General features: G+C 40.8%; 1 protein-coding gene across 1 annotated transcript in view; it reads left to right on the forward strand.

Annotated features, from left to right (window-relative positions):
- The first annotated feature begins 18,635 nt into the window (after positions 1-18,635).
- The window catches only part of LOC149829650 (exocyst complex component EXO84B-like), an 80,536-nt gene continuing 79,747 nt past the window's right edge, over positions 18,636-19,424 (forward strand). The window contains exon 1 of the mRNA XM_090016058.1: positions 18,636-19,111. Within this exon, the coding sequence (XP_089872184.1) occupies positions 18,944-19,111 (168 nt within the window). The 5' untranslated portion in view covers positions 18,636-18,943. The remainder of the gene's footprint in view (positions 19,112-19,424) is intronic.

Genomic DNA, 19,424 nt, shown 5'->3' on the forward strand with positions numbered 1-19,424 from the left:
AGCACTTCTTGCTTTTTGTTCCCTCCGCACCTTTTCGGTGCCCTAAAAGTGTTTCTCACACTCTCTCCCTAATGTTCTGCCTTTTTTGCTCTCTTCCGCTGCTTTTGTTCTCTCATCCATCCCCTAAATAGAGGACGAGACTCGCATTAAATGTGGAAGACTAAACGTCCTGCATAACTTACGATGTGCCTGAAGCGCCTTATCACAAATCGCTATCCAGTGATAACCACAATTCGTCATCCAGCTGAAGCACATAACGTTAACCACAAATCGCTATGCAGCTGAAGGCACTCACCACAAATTGCCATCGACAACTCGCTGAACCTCAAACTCTGAACAACTAAAGCATCATTCAGCTGAGAGGACTTCTACAAATCACTATCCAACGAATACTCCAAATCGTCCTCGAAAAGATCAAGCATCGTGCTTAGAATTCTGCAGCGATACTGAATGTGCATCGAACCAATGGATCCCACAAAGGAGGAAACCCCAACAATTCTCCCCCTTCCCGACTTATGTGGAAGCTTCTTCCATTCCTGCTAGGAATCGACACTTCTCATGCTTGTCCTTGGTCAGCATATCTGATGTATTGTCATCAGTATGCACTTTCTCTAGTTGCAGCAATTTTTTATTCAAGACATATCGAATCCAGTGGTATCAAACATTAATATGTTTCGATCTTGAATGAAACGAGAAATTCTTACTCAAATGAATAGCACTTTGACTATCACAATGAAGAACATACTCTTCTTGCTTCAAGCCCAACTCTTGCAAGAATTTCTTCACCTACAACAATTCTTTACTGGCTTCTATAATGGCAATGAACTCAACTTCTATAGTGGAGAGAGCTAGACATTTCTGTAATTTCGACTGCCATACAACTGCTCCCCTGCAAAAGTAATCAAATACCCAGAAGTAGACTTTCTACTGTCTACATCACCAGCCATATCAGAATCTGTGAATCTATCAAGAATGGGTTCACCTTTTCCAAAACACAGACTCATCTTTAATGTGCCCTGAAGATACCTTAGAATCCATTTCACTGCTGCCCAATGTTCTTTCCCTGAATTTGACAGAAATCGACTAACAACTCCAACAGCATGAGCTATGTCTGGTCGAGTACAGACCATAGCATATATCAACGAACCTACTGCCGAAGCATAGGGAATTTTCTGCATCTTTGTTCCTTCTTCATCATTTGTAGGACATTGTCTTGAGCTAAGTTTGAAATGGCCTGCAAGTGGACAATTAACAGGCTTTGCTTTGTCCATGTTGAACCTCTCAAGAACCTTTCTGATATACTTTTCTTAAGATAACCATATCATCTCATGTGATCTGTCATGAATGATTCTCATCCCAAGAATCTGCTTTGCTGGACCTAAATCCTTCATGGCAAATGTCTCACTTAGCTCCAACTTTAACTTGCTAATCTTGCTGATGTCTTGGCTCACAATCAGTATATCATCCATATAAAGCAAGAGAATGATAAAATTACCATCTGGAAATTTCTTCACAAACACATAATGGTCTGTGGAGGTTCTTGAGTATCCATGCTCATTCATAAAGAAATCAAATTTCTTATACCACTGCCTTGGTCTTGCTTCAATCCATACAAGCTCTTCTTCAACTTGCAAACTAGGTGCTTTTTACCCTTGTCAATGAAACTCTCAGGTTGCTCCATATAAATTTCTTCTTCCAAGTCACCATATAGAAATGCAGTCTTCACATCAAGCTGCTCAACTTCCAAATTCATGCTTGCAGCTATATCGAGCACAGTTCAGATGGAGGGCATCTTCACATGTGGTGAGAAGATCTCATCAAAGTCAACTCTTTTCTTCTGAGCAAAACCTTTCACAACAAGACGTGCCTTGTATCTAGGTTGAGAGTTGTTTTCATCAGTCTTCTACTTGAAGACCCATTTGTTCTTTAACACCTTCTTCCCTTTAGTTGTCTTTACCAGATCAAAGGTGTGATTCGCATGCAATGAATCCATTTCTTCTTTCATTGCCTTAAACCACTCAGACTTGTTTTCATCCTCCAAAACTTCTTCAAAAGTTTCTGGCTCACCTTGATCTGTAATCATCACATACTCATTTGATGAGTATTTTCTGGATGACTGTTTTTCTCTAGTGGATCGCCTTATCGGAGTCTGAGGAAGTGACTCTTGGGGTGTTGGCTCCCCCTCAATTTCTGACTCAACACTTCCTTCCTTTGCATCATTGCGAGAAGGTGGAATCTCCTCCACGAAATCATGAACAGTCGGCGCATCTAGGGGATCTAAATCAATAAGATCACCTGTACTGGACTCTGATGGCTCAGACTCACCAATGTCTTCAATGGTCTAATCTTCCAATAAGACAACATCTTGACTTTTGACCACCTTTTTATCAATAGGGTCATACAGTCTGTAGCCAAATTCTTCATGTCCATAGCCAATGAATATGCATTGCTTGACTTTTGGATCAAGCTTGGACCTCTCTTCCTTCGGAATGTGAATAAATGCTCTACAGCCGAACACTCTTAAGTGTCCATAGAAAGGTTCTTTTCCTATCCAAACTTTCTCTGGAACATCTCCCTTCAAGGGAATAAAAGGAGACAAGTTGATAAGATCAATTGTTGTCCTCATTGTCTCACCCCAGAAAGATCTTGGCAATTTAGAGTGTGACAGCAAACATCTGACTCTCTTAAGAATGATGTGCTTCATCCTCTCAGCAACCCCATTCTGTTGAGGTGTCATCCTTATAGTTCTTTCATGCTTGATGCCATGATTGGTGCAATACTGATTAAATGGCCCAATGTATTTGCCACCATTATCCGAGCGAACACACTTCAACTGCCTGCCAGTTTCTTATTTAGCCATGGCCTGAAAGTGCTTGAATACATCTAGAACTTGGTCTTTAGTCCTCAGTGTATAAGCCCAGACTTTCCTAGAGTGATCATCAATGAAAGTCATAAAGTACAATGCACCACCAAGTGTCTTGACCTTTAAAGGTCCACACACATCAGAATGTACAAGATTTAGAACATGAGATTTTCTAGATGCAATGCATCTATGGAAAGAAACTCTATTTTGTTTACCATGGAAGCAATGAACTCAAGGTTCCAAAGATGTACCTGCTGCACCTGTCAGGAACTCTTTCTTAACTACGACTTGCAGCCCCTTCTTGCTCATATGCCCAAGCCTTCTATGCCATAATTTTGTGGACGAGCCAGTCTCCACAACATTCACAACACTCTTCCAGATCTTCGCTTACAAAGTGTAAAGGGAACGAGCCTTTGTTCCTCTGGCTATCACCAATGAGCCTTTGGTTAGCTTCCACCTTCCATCACTTTAGGTGTTGTTATAGCCCTCATCATCTAACTTTCCAGCAGAGATCAGATTCAGTCGGATGTCTGGTACATGCCTCACATTTTTCAGCAACAACTTACAACCAACACTTGTTTCCAAGCAAATGTCGTCCATGCCAACAATCTTTGACACATCTTCATTTCCCATTCAGACATTACCGAAATCACCTTGCGAGTAGGAAGTGAAGAAATCAACCCGTGAGGTAACATGAAATGAAGCTCCAGAGTCAATCACCCAATCGGTCTCCTAATCGATCAAATTTATGCTAGTGCCATCACAGACAACCATGAGCTCTCCATCTGTGACTGTGGCACCTTATTTTTCTTCTGAGCTCTTCTCTCTGTTCTACTCCTTAAGCTTGAGCTTCCTGCACTGTCGCTTCATATGCCCCTTCTTGTGGCAATAATAATACTTGACGTCTTTCTTTGAGCTCGAGTGTGAGTGGCCTCCGGATTTGCCATGGTAGTGCAGAGCCCTGCTCTTACTTCTGCTTCTCTCCCTGTTTTCAATCACAAGCGCCTTTGAGGTAGAAGGACCTAATGACTTTCTCCTGGACTCTTCATTCAACAGACTGCTGGTAACTTGGCTCATCGTTACCATTCCATCAGGTGCAGAGTTACTGACTGTGACCACCAAGGTTTCCCAACTCTCAGGAAGGGAAATAAGAGCAACAAAGTTTGTAACTCATCATCAAAAGTGATTTTCATTGTGGCCAACTGATTTACAATGCTTTTGATCTCATTCAAATGCTCTGCAATACAGCCGCCCTCTTTATACTTGAGGTTCACAAGCTTTCGAAATAGAAAGGCCTTATTCACTGCTGCCTTTCTATCATAAAGGCTCTCTAGTTTGGTTCAAAGACCATGCGTCAAAGTTTCTATGGATACATGATGAAAGACACTATCATCTATCCATTGTCGAATGAAACTGATCGCCTTTCGGTCTAGTTTTTTTCATTCGACATCTTTCATCTCTTCTTGTTTGCCTCTCACACCGTCTATGGGTCCATCCAAATCTTTATAACCCAAGAGGTCTTCTATTTTAGTTTTCTATGCCATCCAGTTTGTGCCATTCAAACTGATCATACGCCCAATGTTATTCTCCATGACTTCACACACAAATATACTAACCAAATCTCTGATACCATATGTTGGGGTTAAAATGGACGTACCGGGTCTCCCCACAAGTGTGAATTGATGAAAACAATACGATGATGATAGTGGTAGAAAAATAAACCAAAACAAACTAGCTGCGAAAATAAAAATAGCACACAACGATTTACGTGGTTCCCTCTCAACTGAGGTATGTCCACGACGACCAATAGGTCAACAACTTCCACTATCTTCAAACAAAGATTACAAAGTGGCCAAAAGGCATAAGCCTTACAAACACACAAGGTGTAACGAAATGAACAAGAGGATATGCCTCACTGAGGAACAAAGAACGAATGATTTGATGAACTAGCTTGACGAAGCTGTCTTGAAAGAAGTGTCGCAACACTTCTTGTTTTTTTTTTCCTCCGCACCCTTTCGGTGCCCTAAAAGTGTTTCTCACACTCTCTCCCTAATATTCTGCCTTTTTTGTTCTCTCCCATTGCTTTTGCTCTCTCATCCATCCCTTAAATAGAAGACAAGACTCACATTAAATGCGGAAGACTAAATATCTTGCATAACTTACGATGCGCCTTATCACAAATCGCTATCCAGCGATACCACAAATCGCTATCCAACGATAACCACAAATCGTCATCCGACTGAAACACATAACGCTAACCATAAATCGCTATGCAACTGAAGGCACTCACCACAAATCGTCATCGACAACTCGCTGAACCTCAAACTCTGAACAGTTGAATAGTCATTTAGCTGAAAGGACTTCTACAAATCGCTATCCAGCAAATACTCCAAATCATCTTCGAAAAGATCAAGCATCGTGCTTGAAATTCTGCAGTGATACTGAATGTGCATCGAACCAATGGATCCCACAAAGGAGGGAAACCCAACATATATCTCATCAAAGGGTGTTATTCTATAATATCTGCCCAACAGGTCTCCCGCTAACTCGAGTGAGCATTCAAATATTTGTCCCATATTCGTTCGTGAAGGTACTCTTAATGGATTGAATGCCATATCAACTGGTGTCCCATTTTGCAAATAAGACATATCCGGTCTAGGCAATTTTTTTGAAATGAAACCTTTTTTCCTATGACTTCCGACTACTTTATCGCCCACTTTGATTTTACGGGAGATTTACCACTTCCACATGTGCATCTGTTTGGAATGCAACTAAAAAGTTGGAAATAATACTGAAAGAACGTTAGGAAGGTTGTTGAAGCAGTCACCTGTGTGAGATCTGGTGTAGTATTTGGTAACTACCACCTCATGTAAGTGGGATGTAAAATGTGGAATTGGACGTGTCAAATACCATCTCACTTGCATCATTTCTTACAACTCCATCCATCACCAACAATTCTGGTGTTGGTATTCCCACTCTGGCTACTTCTGACAACTAGTTTCCAAACATCGCCTAAATCTATGAAACCCATCCATTTGGATGGGCAAAATTTCATGTTTATGCATCCGCACAAATATACGTGTGGTGTTGTAGTTTCAGTTTGGGTTACAAACTCTGTAGCGCATGTACAAGAGAGAGAGAGAGAGAGAGAACATTCACCATTCAACATTACCAAAATACATCCAACAGAATATTGGATGGGAGAGACAAAAGAGAAACATAAGAGCAAAACAAGCTTCTTCATTTTCATGTGTAACTAAAAAAGTTCCAAAAGTTTTCTCTTGCATATTATCCTTGACATTTGTATATTAAAAGCACGTTGTGCCTCAAAATAAACAAAACTAACATTAAAAGAAGGCCCTTATTCTGTCATGATTTTATTACGAGGAACATTAAAAGAATATGTTGGAGATCTGTGATTTATTCCAAGGTTGCCATTCTCATGAGCAAGCTGATGGGTTCCCTTCATTTTATAGGTGAAAATATCTTGGAAAGAGAGAGACCTAAAAATGGTGGGTGGGTTAGCGAACAATGAAAATGAGAAAATAGTGGTGGGTGGGAGGAAGATTGTAACTCCCTAAAAATCCAGGACTTGTAACTTTTAGAATAGTTTAGAAAGCTTTGAAATCATACAATTATCATAGTCTAAATAGTACTTCAACGGAAAATGATATTTTTAAAACAACAAGTCGATGGACCTTGAGCGCACTACAACGTAAACATTCCTTTTCCGAATTTCGCAAAACTATTAAGATCAAATGGTTTTAAAATGCAATTTCAATGATGGAGAATTTGTTTGTTGAAACCAAGAAGAAGTTTACTAAAACAATTTTAGTAACTCAAGGTTTAATAAACAGAGAAATTTTGAAATACACTTTATACCAAATTTACCAACATGTCCTCAGAAGCGAAAGGTCAGGGAAAGAGCTCTATCTTGATCTCATTGTGCCATCGTGCCATCGCAGAGTGTATCACCTATACATCACCTGCCCATAAAATGGGTCAGTTTCACTAAAAACTGGTAGGTGCACAGACAGGACAATATTAAACATAATTATGCAGAATAATTTAATATGTCAAGTAGACACGCAATTATATAGCAATTTAATTCCAACATATTCACGGAGCAACTATCATGAGCACAATGCTAAAATTTATTACAAGCATTTTACTGGCACAAGTAGGCTAACTATTACAAGCAAAGAACTGCATAAGATATTTAACTAGCAAAATACAATGTTGCATCAACCACACACACAATTCCATAAGTATTGAACCTGTTGTACACTATAACTTTCATACGCACATAACTCAACAAATTGTGCGATCGAATTTAAATTATGTTTTGATATTAACTGGCCAAGTGGGTACGCACCAGGCACGACTCTAGAAACAACTTAGATTGATCCAGGGGTTTATTATGCTATGTATTTTATGATAACCCGGATAGCTGACTGAGTCCGCACCTAAGGGGACGGTCAGTGACCAAGAGAGAAATCCCCAAAGCAGCATAAATAATTGATGCATCCCGAACACGGAGAGCTACCACCTAGGATAATTATGGTAGTCCCCTTCCCCTAACTCCGATGACTGGGGAAGTCGAGTCTTTTGCTCGTAACTGCCATTAATGGCTTGTCCAACGAAGTTTTTGTACCTTTTCTTTCTCTCTCCTAACAGGAGTCAGCGGTTCGAATGAGTACATCAGGGGTAGTTAACTGAAGACCCATTCTACATACTCTGGTCTTTCAACCCAACTCGAGTATTTTGCCGGTGAAGGCAGAAATCATCACTTATTTAGGTAATCTTAGCATTTTGTTATTTGCATTCATCAAGGTTGCCACAACCTACTCATCCAATCATCGCAACGTAAGAAGATGTACTTGTCAAAAAGTACGGACGTACTTGTCAAACGTACGACTACGATGAAAAAGATATGATTTCACCAAAGAAACCTCAACATATATTATCTACAAAGGAAGTAACACAACACAATTTGGCAAGATAAGTCTTGAATTCATTTCAACAATATTTTGCATATTTCATGATACAAGGTTGTCTCGGATCTCTCATCCGATCAACAAAGTACTTAACACGCCATGCATGACTAAAAGTATGCTACACCAAAAAGGGGGGTGAGTGGGTTTCTCAAAAGGAACCCCCAACACACAACTTCATAATGATCCAAAGAATATAAGAGTGCTCATTTGACATGATTCATCTTTAAAAGCCATAATACCACATTGAGTCATTCACATAAGACACATCACTATCAATCTTGCATCCAAAATTTATCTTAGTATCGACACGATTCGCACGACATACGACACTAGATTGATAAATGAAGAATGAGTCCTTCAACAGAACCCCACTCATTCATAGGCTCATGCCCCTGATCGGGGTTATTTGAATTGGGTCGCAACTCAAATCGGGGTTATAAAATATTTCTCCCAAGTGTGTGGACCTGGGAGGGCCCAAATGTGACTTCGCAATCCGAGAGGACTTAAAACTTAACTTTGCAAAAGCTGTGCATTTTGAAGAGCACTGGGTTTACAGAAGGAAACTCTCTTAATAAGAACTATTGCGCACAAGCGCAACTTCTAGTGTTTTGAAAACAACTGAAATCAGGTTAGGTACAAGACTACATTTATGTAAGTACATATTTACCATGAGTGTGAGCATATGCAGGTTATAACATGACGACAAACAACTCTCGACTTGCGATGCCGCACATCGAGCAAAAAGCACATAAGTAACACACGAGGTACCAAAACCATACCTTGGCCACTTAGATAGGCAAACACATAAGGTCATAACTAATACATGAGACACGAAGTCGTACTTCACTCAAAGGAAACATGCAAGCAAAAATATATGCAAGAAAACAAGAGCATAGGTATTGCACGAAGTACGAAACCACACCTCAAACTCATAAGCAACTATGCAAAATAATGATCAAAGAATGAAATTGTACCTCAACCCATGAGCATACAAACAAGATAATGCGAAATGCAGAAGCAATATAACTCTAAGCATATCTAGCATGGGCATCTTAATTATTTCAACTTAAATAGGTTCATTTATTGCTCTTTGTGTGACTTTACCCTACCTCGAAATGTTGTGCAGCTACGTGCGTCTATGGGTGTAGATGATACGAGGGTCGGGCCGCGGAGCGTGAACTGGATCCGTTGAGTAAATCTACAAGAGTGTGAAATATTCAATTATAATAATGTAATTAATGGTGTGACGAGGGCAAGGGTAGGATTAGGTGACAGGGGACCTCAGCCCCTTCCTAACCGAACAACAAATGGCAAGGGCCTCAGTCCCTGCATGACAATAAAGCAAAGGGCAGGGCCTCGGCGCCTGCCGGACAAAGCAATGTATGGCAGGGGCCTCGACCCCTACCTAACAGCACAACCGACAGGGAGTGAGACCCTGACTGTCGAAGATAGCGAGGCGACAAGGGACGAGCCCCTGCCGACAGCAGCGAAGCGGTAGGGGTCGAGCCCCTGCTGACGACAGCGAAGTGGCAGGGAGGATAGCCACTGCCGACAAGAGCGAAGTGGCAGGGGAGAAAGCCCCTGCCGACAATAGCGAAGCGGCAGGGGTCGCACCCCTGTCGATGACAATGAATCGGCATGGGTCGAGCCCCTGCCGACGGTAGCAAATCGACAGGGGGGCCAGCTCCTGTTGTTAGCATTGAAGCGGCAGGGGTCACGCCCTTGCCGACAGCACCAAGGTGGCAGGGGGCTAGCCTTTGCTCGTCAGCGAAAGGTCGATGGCAGGGGAACAAACCCCTGTCGAAGAGAGAGAGATCGGGGCGGCAGGAGCCACCAGCCTCCTGCCGACCCCTTCGCAGGTCATGGCGGAGGGGAGGGAGACAGGGGGACGTCCGACCTCCTGTCGGTCGCCTGATCTCCGACAGGGAAGAGAAGGGGGGTCCGCAGGGGCCATTGCCCCCACCCCCCGCCCTCCGCCTGCTCTCCGGCGTACCCCCAGAGAGAGAAGGAGTAGACATGGGCCTCGTAGGCCCCTGTCAGCCTCTGATGGATACACAGGGTGCGGCAGGGGCCGTGCGCCGCCTGCTGGCCTCCCTGCGAACCCCTAAGAAGGTGGAAAAAGAGGGAGGGCATGGCAGGGGCCATCAGCCTCCTGTCGTGCCTTCCGGCGAGATGACAGAGAGAGGGGATGAAGGGAGGAGACAACGTACCTGGGGAGAGGATCGCCGGCATCGTCAGCGGTCGCAGTGGCGATGGCGATGGCGATCTGAGCTGGTGGCGTGCACAGGGAAGGAGGAGGCGCAAGAGGGAGGTGTGCCTCCCCTTGTCCTCCACTAGTGCTCTTAAAGAGTTCGGGGAGGAGGCAAGAAATCGAGAAACCCCGATTTCCATCCTTATCGGGTCGAAAAATGGGGGGTTGTGGCGCACAGAAGAAAGGCCTTCTGTGTCGGGTTATGAAACCCTAACGATGACGGGCCCGGGTTGGGTCCGGACCCGACCCGGGTCTGATTTTTTTTTTTAACGTGGGTTTTACAAAGATGAAGATGGAAAAAGCTCTCATTGTGGCTTCCCTAGAGATGAGACGTGTTGTGGGTGAATGGTTTTTCGAATGCAAAAAAAAAAAAAAATTGATAGGAAAATGTTTTTCACCCTCCTAGGAACAAAATTTTTTCTATAAAAAACATGCTTTTTAGAAAATATTTATTGGAAATTTTTCTCTCGTTTGAAACGGTGGAAAAAAATGTTTTTTTCTTTCATACTTTCACTTTTCTTACTTCCAAACATACCGTAATTTTCAAACAAGAACACTCATATGCTGGTTAAAAGTTAGTTGTTGATTCACCTGAATCGGTATCGGCTGATTCACCTGATTCATTGTCCAACCAATAAAATGTCCAATATGATTATGACAACATTTCGTCAAAGGGACCTTAATTGGTTCTAATTATCACTTATATTAAATTAAAGCCTACATTTTCTTATGGATACTCGGGGTTGGGAAGAGAGATCAGTTGCTTATAAACAGCTTGCTTGAACCCGTGAGATAGGCTTGACAAGCCAAATACTAAAAATGAGTATTCTTGGCTCGGCTAGCATAATCTCGTCTACTAATAATAAATATATTTCATATTTATTTTGTATCATAAAGTGTAAATAATTGAAGTATTTGGTGTGCATGAAGTTCAAATCCTATTGCATTTATTTTGTAAATGAGCCAGGTTGAGCTTGACTCAATAGGTTTAATGTCTAGTTTCTAAAATTTGTAAGCTTAAGAAATGTATCTTTTTTGGTTAATGCGCCAGCTGAAGCTCACCTTATTCACTAGGGGCTTACCATGAGCTCAAATTCAGCTTGACTGACCCAAGAATGAGTCAAGCGTCAACACCCTCTATTTGGCTGGTTTACCAGCCCTGTCAATAACATTTGGTTAAGTTGTCATGTGATTAAAGTAGCATAATCCAAAATAAGTTTTTGAAGAAACAAAAAAAATGGAAACACTCAAAATAGCAGCATCCAATTATTAATTGGATTTGGATTTAGTTGATAGTTTACCTCACAAACCAAATCTGAGACGAATTAGTATCTGAATTCATTTACATGAAAAAACCATATCCAAATCACTAATTGGATCTGTTTACTACTGATGAAGGAAAACCATTTTGATGCTTGAGAAATCACTACTGACAAAAATGTCATTTGGTGTATTTCAATTATAATTATCTGATATACACTTGCCATTTAATGGTTTCTCACCTAAGACCTGATTTTACCTAAAACCCAAGTCATATTGCCCCAATCAAGCAATCTCATCACCAAAAGTTGGGTCTACGCTTTTGAGAAAAAAAAAGGAGATGATTTTACCAACTACAGCTCTCACAATGTGAGAGCCCCAAGGGGTTTGGTGTATTGGGATGCCGCCTACGTTGTGAGGCGGGTGGTCTAGGTTTAAATCCCATGAGCATCACTCTCACGCAAGCCGAAGCGTGATGAGGCAAAGTTTTATGTCATGCTGTCAGGACAATGATTGTAAGTTTAGCAGAAGCGATCTCGAAAGCACCCTATCGTATGGCCCCAATGGAGTTGAAAAAACTGAAGAGACAATTCCAAGAATTGATGAAGCAAGGCTTCATTAGACCTAGTGTGTCACCATGGGGAGCATCGGTTCTCTTCATAAAGAAGAAAGATGGGTCTATGAGGCTGTGCATAGACTATCAGATACTAAATCAGGCAACCGTCAAGAATAAATATCGCTTACTTCGCATTGAAGACTTGTTCGATCAACTGCAAAAAGCTAAGGTGTTTTCAAAAAATCGATCTTAGATCTAGATATCATCAACTCTGAATCAAGGATGATGATATTCCAAAAATGGCCTTCAGAACAAGATACGGTCACTACGAGTTTGTGGTTATGTCATTTAGATTGACAAATGCTCCTGTCGCATTCATGGATCTGATGAATCGGGTATTCAGAGCGTACTTGGATACCTTCGTGATTGTCTTCAGTGATGATATACTTATATACTCCGAAAGCATAGAGCAACATCGAGATCATTTGAGAATTGTATTAAAGACTCTCAAGGAACACCAGTTGTTCGCAAAATTCTCCAAGTATGAATTCTGGCTTGAGCGGGTCATGTTCTTAGGCCATGTCATATCAAAAGATGTGTATCGGTGGACCCGACGAATGTGAAAGTTGTATTAAATTGGGGTTAACCGAAGAATATAACTGATATAAGGAGTTTTTTCGGCCTGACATGCTACTATAGAAGGTTTATTCAAGACTTTTCATGGATTGCCATGTCCATAACCAAGCTTCTGAGGAAAAGAATTAAGTTTGAATGGACGGATAAGTGCGAGGAGAGTTTCCAAATCTTAAAGAAGAAGCTTACCACCGCCCCAGTGTTGGCTTTACCATCAGGTTATGGTGGTTTCGTGGTCTATTCATATGCATCAGATACCGGATTGAGATGTGTCTTAATGCAGAATGAAAATGTGATAGTGTATGCCTCTCGCCAACTAAAGATTCATGAGCGAAACTATCCAAATCATGATCTCGAATTGGCAGCCGTAGTGTTCGCTTTAAAAATATGGCGACATTACCTGTATGGAGAATAGTTCGAGGTATTTACTGATCATAAAAGTCTCAAGTACTTGTTCTCCTATAAGGAGTTGAATATGCGACAACGATGATGGTTAGAGTTTATAAAGGATTATGACTTTACCATTTCCTATCACCCAAGGAAAGCAAATGTTGTAGCTGACTCTCTCAGTCACAAATCCGGCAGCACATTGTCCAGTCTAGTGACAAAAGGATGAAATTTGGTGGAAGAATTCATTAAGTGAAAGTCATTCGCAGATGACAAATGAAGTATTAAGCTATCCAACTTATCTGCCCATCCTGAAATCCTCACAAGAATTATAGAAAGCCAGAAGGAGGATCCCCAGTACGAGAAGTTCAAGTCTCTAGCTCAACAAGAAAACTCATCTTTCTCACTCAAGGAAGATGGTAGTATCTGGATGCAAAAATGACTTTGGGTCCCTAGTGACCTCAAGTTGAAAGAATAATTATTGGGAGAATCACATAAGTCTAAGTACAACATACACCCGGGAAGTACAAAAATGTTTAAAGACTTGCAATAGGGGTATTGGTGGAATGAAATTAAGCATGAGGTCGCAAGTTATGTCTGACTTGTTAGCAAGTCAAGATCGAACATCAGAAGCCTGACAGTATGATATAACAAATGAAGATCCCACAACGAAAATGGGAAGAAATCATCATGGACTTCATGGTAGGCTTGCCCAAAACACGAAAACAACATGACGTTATATGGGTAATAGTTGACCGACTCACCAAATTGACTTACTTCCTACCCATACGGATAAATCAATCCCTCGAGAGCTTAGCAGATTTATACATCAGAGAGGTTGTTAGACTGCATGGGGTACCAGTCTCTATCATATCAGATCGAGATCCTAGGGTTACTTCTTGGTTTTGAGACCAGTTGCAACAGGCCTTGGGTACAAAGCTGAAGCCGAGTACCGCTTTTCATTCCCAGTCCGATGGACAATCAAAGAGGACTATCCAAACTCTTGAAGATATGTTGCGAGCATGTATGTTGGATTGGAAAGGTGAATGAGACAAGCATGTGGTTTTAGCTGAGTATGCCTACAATAATAGTTACCATGCGAGCATCAGTATAGCTCTTTTTGAAACTCTGTACGAAAGAGCTTGTAGATCACCGGTGTATTGGGACGAGGTTGGTGAACGCTCAATAGAATCACCAATCATGTTGCAACATTATACTCAGCAGATTAAAATGATAAGGGATAGACTGCTATCAGCCTAGAATCAACAAAAGAGTTATGTGGATCAGAGACGTAGAGATATTACTTTTGGTGTGGGGAATCGAGTTTTTGTGAAAATATCACCCACCAAAAGTGTATTTCGGTTTGGTAAAAAGGGAAAATTAAGCCCTAGATATGTCGAACCTTTTGAGATTTTGGAACAGATTGGAGAAATGACCTATCGTATAGCTCTGCCTCCTCAGTATGCATAGATTCATAATGTATTCCATGTATCCATGCTGAGAAAGTATCTTCAAGATCCGTCACATGTCATCCAGTATGAGGATGTAGATATACGAGAAGATCTAACAATGGAAGAAAAGCCAGTAGAAATATTAGAGTATGGCGAACGCGTCTTGAGATCAAAGACCATCTCCCTTGTCAAAGTGAGATGGCAACATCATAGCATCAATGAGAGCACTTGGGAACCTGAGACCAATATGCGGGAGAAGTACCCCAATCTTTTTGAGGAAGCACCTACAGGTAAATTTTGACGATGAAATTTCTTTTAGGGGGAAAGAATGTAATAACCATATTTTCCATTAATTTTTTTAATATTTTAGGCATAATTTGGGTGATTTGGGCATGGATCCAAGTTTTGGATCCAGAACCCATTCCTAAGTGCAACCTCTTATACATATAAACCTATTATATATATATATATACGTAAATAGAAAAACAATTGGTAGGAGATTTGGATCCACAGTTTAAGCAAGACCCGGATCCAACACACGGTTGGATCCCGAGTTGCGTGTCGCAGGTTTCGGATCCAAACCTGGGCTGCACTACAGGTAGCGATAAAGGGGAAATCGTGGTTAGGGTTCTGAAAGAACCCTAACACTATTTTGGCAAAGGGCAGCGATGCAGAGCCGTCAGGGGAAAGGCTAGCCCTCCTTCTGAAAGGGGGGGGGGGGTCTCGCCCCTCTTCCGCCCTTTGCATCTCCCTCTGCCTCTCATCTCTCTGTATCTCTCCCTCTCGGTCTTCACCTCCCCCTTCGACTCCTCTCTACCCTTTGAATCGACCTCCGAGCTCCGGCCTGCTGCTCGAAGCCCTCACTGAAGATGCCAACCTCTTCTCCAGTGGTGGTGCTGTCAAGGCCGACCGACCTTCCCTCGTGGTTGCTGCAGCCTCTTCATCGGGAAAATGTAGGTTTTTCTGTGTTTTTCTTTTGGGTATTCTGTGAGTTGAGCATGGGAGAGTGGGTTGCCGGAATCCAATGAAAAGAAGGGGGTTCGATTCTGCTGTACGGGCTGTCTGAAACCCCAAATCAATCGATTTAGGGATTTCGGCTAGTGTGAAAGGAAACCCAACTTGAACATTTTGGGACTAGGTGCTGTGAAACCCCAATTTGAAAAAAAATATATAAATAAAGATAAAGGAGGTTGAAGGGATTTCCCTTGGATTCAACATTATTTTATTCCTTCGGCATTAACATATGTCTCTGAATTCGTGATACTGTTATGTGATTTTTTTTCTTTTTGGGTATGATAGGCGATAAACCATACATTGTATGATGTAACTGCTAACGCCCATATAAAATGCTTGTAAAGACGTTTTTGTGTTAATACTAATTGGAATCAGTATTAGTGTATGCAAGACCCAATAAAAATGTAGTGGACTATGTGGAAAAGTTGATGGGATTGTGATTTTGGTGTGAACAGTATAGGGCATAACCATGCATGATAATCTAGGAATTTGGTGGGCTTTGTCTCTCCTATAAGCACACATTGACATACACATGTTAGTGGGTGTCTCACCTTAATACATCTACTTCTGATAGTTCTAGTCTGTTGCTTGATGGATTTGGGTAAATCCAGGGTGTGTACAAAGATAGGCTTGTGTGTGTGTGTGTTTAATTACATTTCCTGAAATATGTTAAAACCTTGTTTAGTTTGTTTTAAGTTCGAAATATTTATATTAGACTCCTGATCTATATGCTTAGCTTGGAGAATATTTCATAGTATTCCTACAGTTCTAATCTGTGTGCGTGGCTTTAGAAAATAGGGTTGAACTTATGAGTTGGGTGTCTTTACTCTTAAGCGTTGGGTAATATTTTCAGTGGAGAAAATTTCTGATCTGCGTTAGAAAAGGGACAATCTTGATTTTTGGCAGAATAGTATTGACAAAATTCAGGTTACGGTAGGATCAATGATAGCTTGTTTGCTGTATTAAGTGTAAGAACTATTTAAATTCCCTATGAAAAAAAATTACAGGGATGGAAAGTGGTCTGTGCTAAGTTCCATGTTAGTTTGGATTTGTTTTGTGCTGTTTTCAGGGGCATAAAGTTTATTTCAGATCATTAATTTTTGCAGTTAACTCATTGACAGATGAGTTAATGTGTTTACACTGTGGGTAAGAATTAATGGTGTTTTAATCAACTACAATAGTTATTATATTACAGTCCATGATAATTGTAATTGCTATATTATGTCCATGGCTGCCATTAAACATGGGAATAATATCCTAGTTTAACTTTGTGGAATTAAGTTCATGACAATCGAGTTGAGTGGAGTGAGTCTTAGTGATAACTGATGAACAAAGTTATAACTCTATGTGTGAATCGAAATCATGAGATAATATTGGCATCAAGTCTGGCACTTAAGGATCTCGGTTTGGTAGAACTCATACAAATGACCAACTTAAACTTAATAAATTTTGTGAGCCTGACTGGTTTAAAGGTACTGAGGCTTGTGTGCTTGACTGGTTTAAAGATACCGGAACACTCTGAGTGGGTTCGTGTAATCAATATGAAAAAAACTTGGGATGTGTATACCTTGGTAAAATGACTAAGGTTGGGAACGTACTACTATAGTAGTAGGAGGTAGTTGGGAAAAATGCTCCTGTACTTCAAGAAAAACAATTAAATAAAAAGATCAACCCACTCAGATTCAGACTTACCTTTGAGATGGTAGGTGGTACAAAACTTTAGAGACATGTGTTTAACTGTTTCGAGCTAAAGTCACTTGTTAGTCCCCAGTGTTTGGAGTTGGGGGATCCGAACTACAAAATGTGTCATAGGTGGTAGCTTCATGTTCTTCTGCAGAAGTTAGAGATGCAACCTATTTTGGTTTTGGCATTTGGGAGGTTCTCTCGGTCACTGACCGCTCCCTTGAGATTTCATTCTCAGTTAGAATGTTCGGGTTAATAAAACAACCTTGAATAATATACCTCTGAACGTTCTCTTCTGTGATGATTGCCTTGACCCGTGTGTATCCACGGGATAAGAAAAGATAAACACTAATTAGAATAATTTAGGTATCACATTGAGTAAACTTAATGTATTACCAATTTTACATTATTGTATAATGTATTTCTTTACTTCCAGCATGATTTAGAAATGGTAAAGGTGAGACAATTGATTTCCTGTTGTAATCGTTACATGAAAATTATGCATGTTAGTATATCTGTGTAGTTCTTACCAGTTTTATTTAATAATACTGAAAATCACACAAGTCACCCACATCACATGTTTGACACCTATTATACCTGCGAGAAATTTTACAACGATTCCTACTTAACAGTTGTAGTCTAATTCCTATAAATTTACTATTTTCAGATGAAGAATAGGGTTTATGAGCGATTGTGGGATGAGGCACTGATCGAGACTTGATCTACTTGTTCTCGGGCTGTCCTACTTTCTTTCAGATTGGATTTAGTTTCGAGACTCATAATGTGGAAACTCTGATGTTTAATTTCACTATTATTAGAATAAAAATAAATGATATGGTTTGCTCTTACTTTTTTGTATCGTTCCAAAATGATTAATCTTGAAATTATTATTTGTTTTCGCTGTTAAAAAAAAAATCCTCAAGAATTTGAGTTAAAAATTTCTGAGCATTACACTTGTCCTTTCAGACTTCATATTTTCTTTGTATCTCATATCAGCTATACCCCTTTAATCAGAACCAATTGTCCTCACCTTGCCTTATCACATCCAAGGAAAATTTCTCTTTTCTTTATAGGCATGTGCATTTTTAATGCATAAAGGCATCTATGTAACTGTAATAATTTGTGCTCTTTCATTCCACATTTTCAACTTAGAGCCAAAAAACATATATTGTTTCCTGAAAAACTTGGTTTGAGACACATTATATCTTTTTTAAAAAAATCAAAAGTTAACATAACCCAATCCGAGTCACCGAGTTGACCCGCCGAGTCACGAGTCAATAAAGAACGAGTTGAGTCCCAAAAGTCACTGGGTTTTAAAACCTTGGACCCATGTTTTATTTACAATGTCTTATGTCTGTGGACCTAAAAGCTTTGGTACCCTGATGCTCAGCTTGGGCTTTGGAGACCAAGAATGAAAAATTAAAAACCCCACAGCATTCAACGGCCCAAGTTTCATTAATTTTTTAAACAAAAGAAAACAGATTAAAAAAAAAAGAAAAGATAAAAAAGCGAACAAATCATTAGAGTCGGAATCTATTTCGTCCTGTTGAAGAAAACTTTTCTCTGCGTCCCGCAATAATTTAAACCATCACCCAAGCACACTACTCCCTTTGAAATTCATACTTTTTTCTCTTTTTCTTCCCTCGATCGATTGCCAAAAGAAAGAGAGATGATTTTACCAACTACAGGCTTGCCAATGGAAGAACAAATCAGTAGTTTGTTTGCACTCCGTGCGAAGGACAAAAGAAAGGGCGCGCTTTTTCGGTAGAGGGTTGGGGGGGAAAAAGAAAAAAAAAGGTAACTGTGGGAGATCGGGGTTAGGTTTCTTCGCTGCGCGATCGATCGGAAATGGCGTCGGTGAAGTCGTCCCTATCGAGGGGAACCGGCGCCATCTCCTCAGCCGACGACCCGCAGGAGAACGGAGTGCCGTTGGGGGACAAGCTCAAGGTTTTCAAGGCCGATTCCTTCGATCCTGACGCCTTCGTCCAGTCCAGATGCCAGAGCTTGAACGAGAAGGTTTGCCCCTCTTTCAGTCTCTTGTATCCTGTCTTGATTGTTGAGATAATCGATCGTTTACGCCGTCGTCGTCTTTCACGATGTTTCGTCTGCTTGATTGCTTTTCAATCCGAAGAAACCAATGAATCGTTGCCTTGCAAGTTCGTTTGGATTGTGTGATTTAGGTCGTTGCTTGTTAAAATTCGTGGCGAAAGGGTTTTTCGCCAATTTGGGATAGGCAGCAATTCGGGGCCTTGTTCGTTCGTTTCTTTCTATTGTGTCGATATCGTATGCGAATGGAGTCAAAGACTCTCTGGTTGATTGATAGTGTTTG

The sequence above is a fragment of the Nuphar pumila genome, chromosome 8 (genome assembly GCF_984573655.1).
Source record: "Nuphar pumila chromosome 8, dmNupPumi1.hap1.1, whole genome shotgun sequence".
NCBI classification, from domain to species: Eukaryota; Viridiplantae; Streptophyta; class Magnoliopsida; order Nymphaeales; family Nymphaeaceae; genus Nuphar; species Nuphar pumila.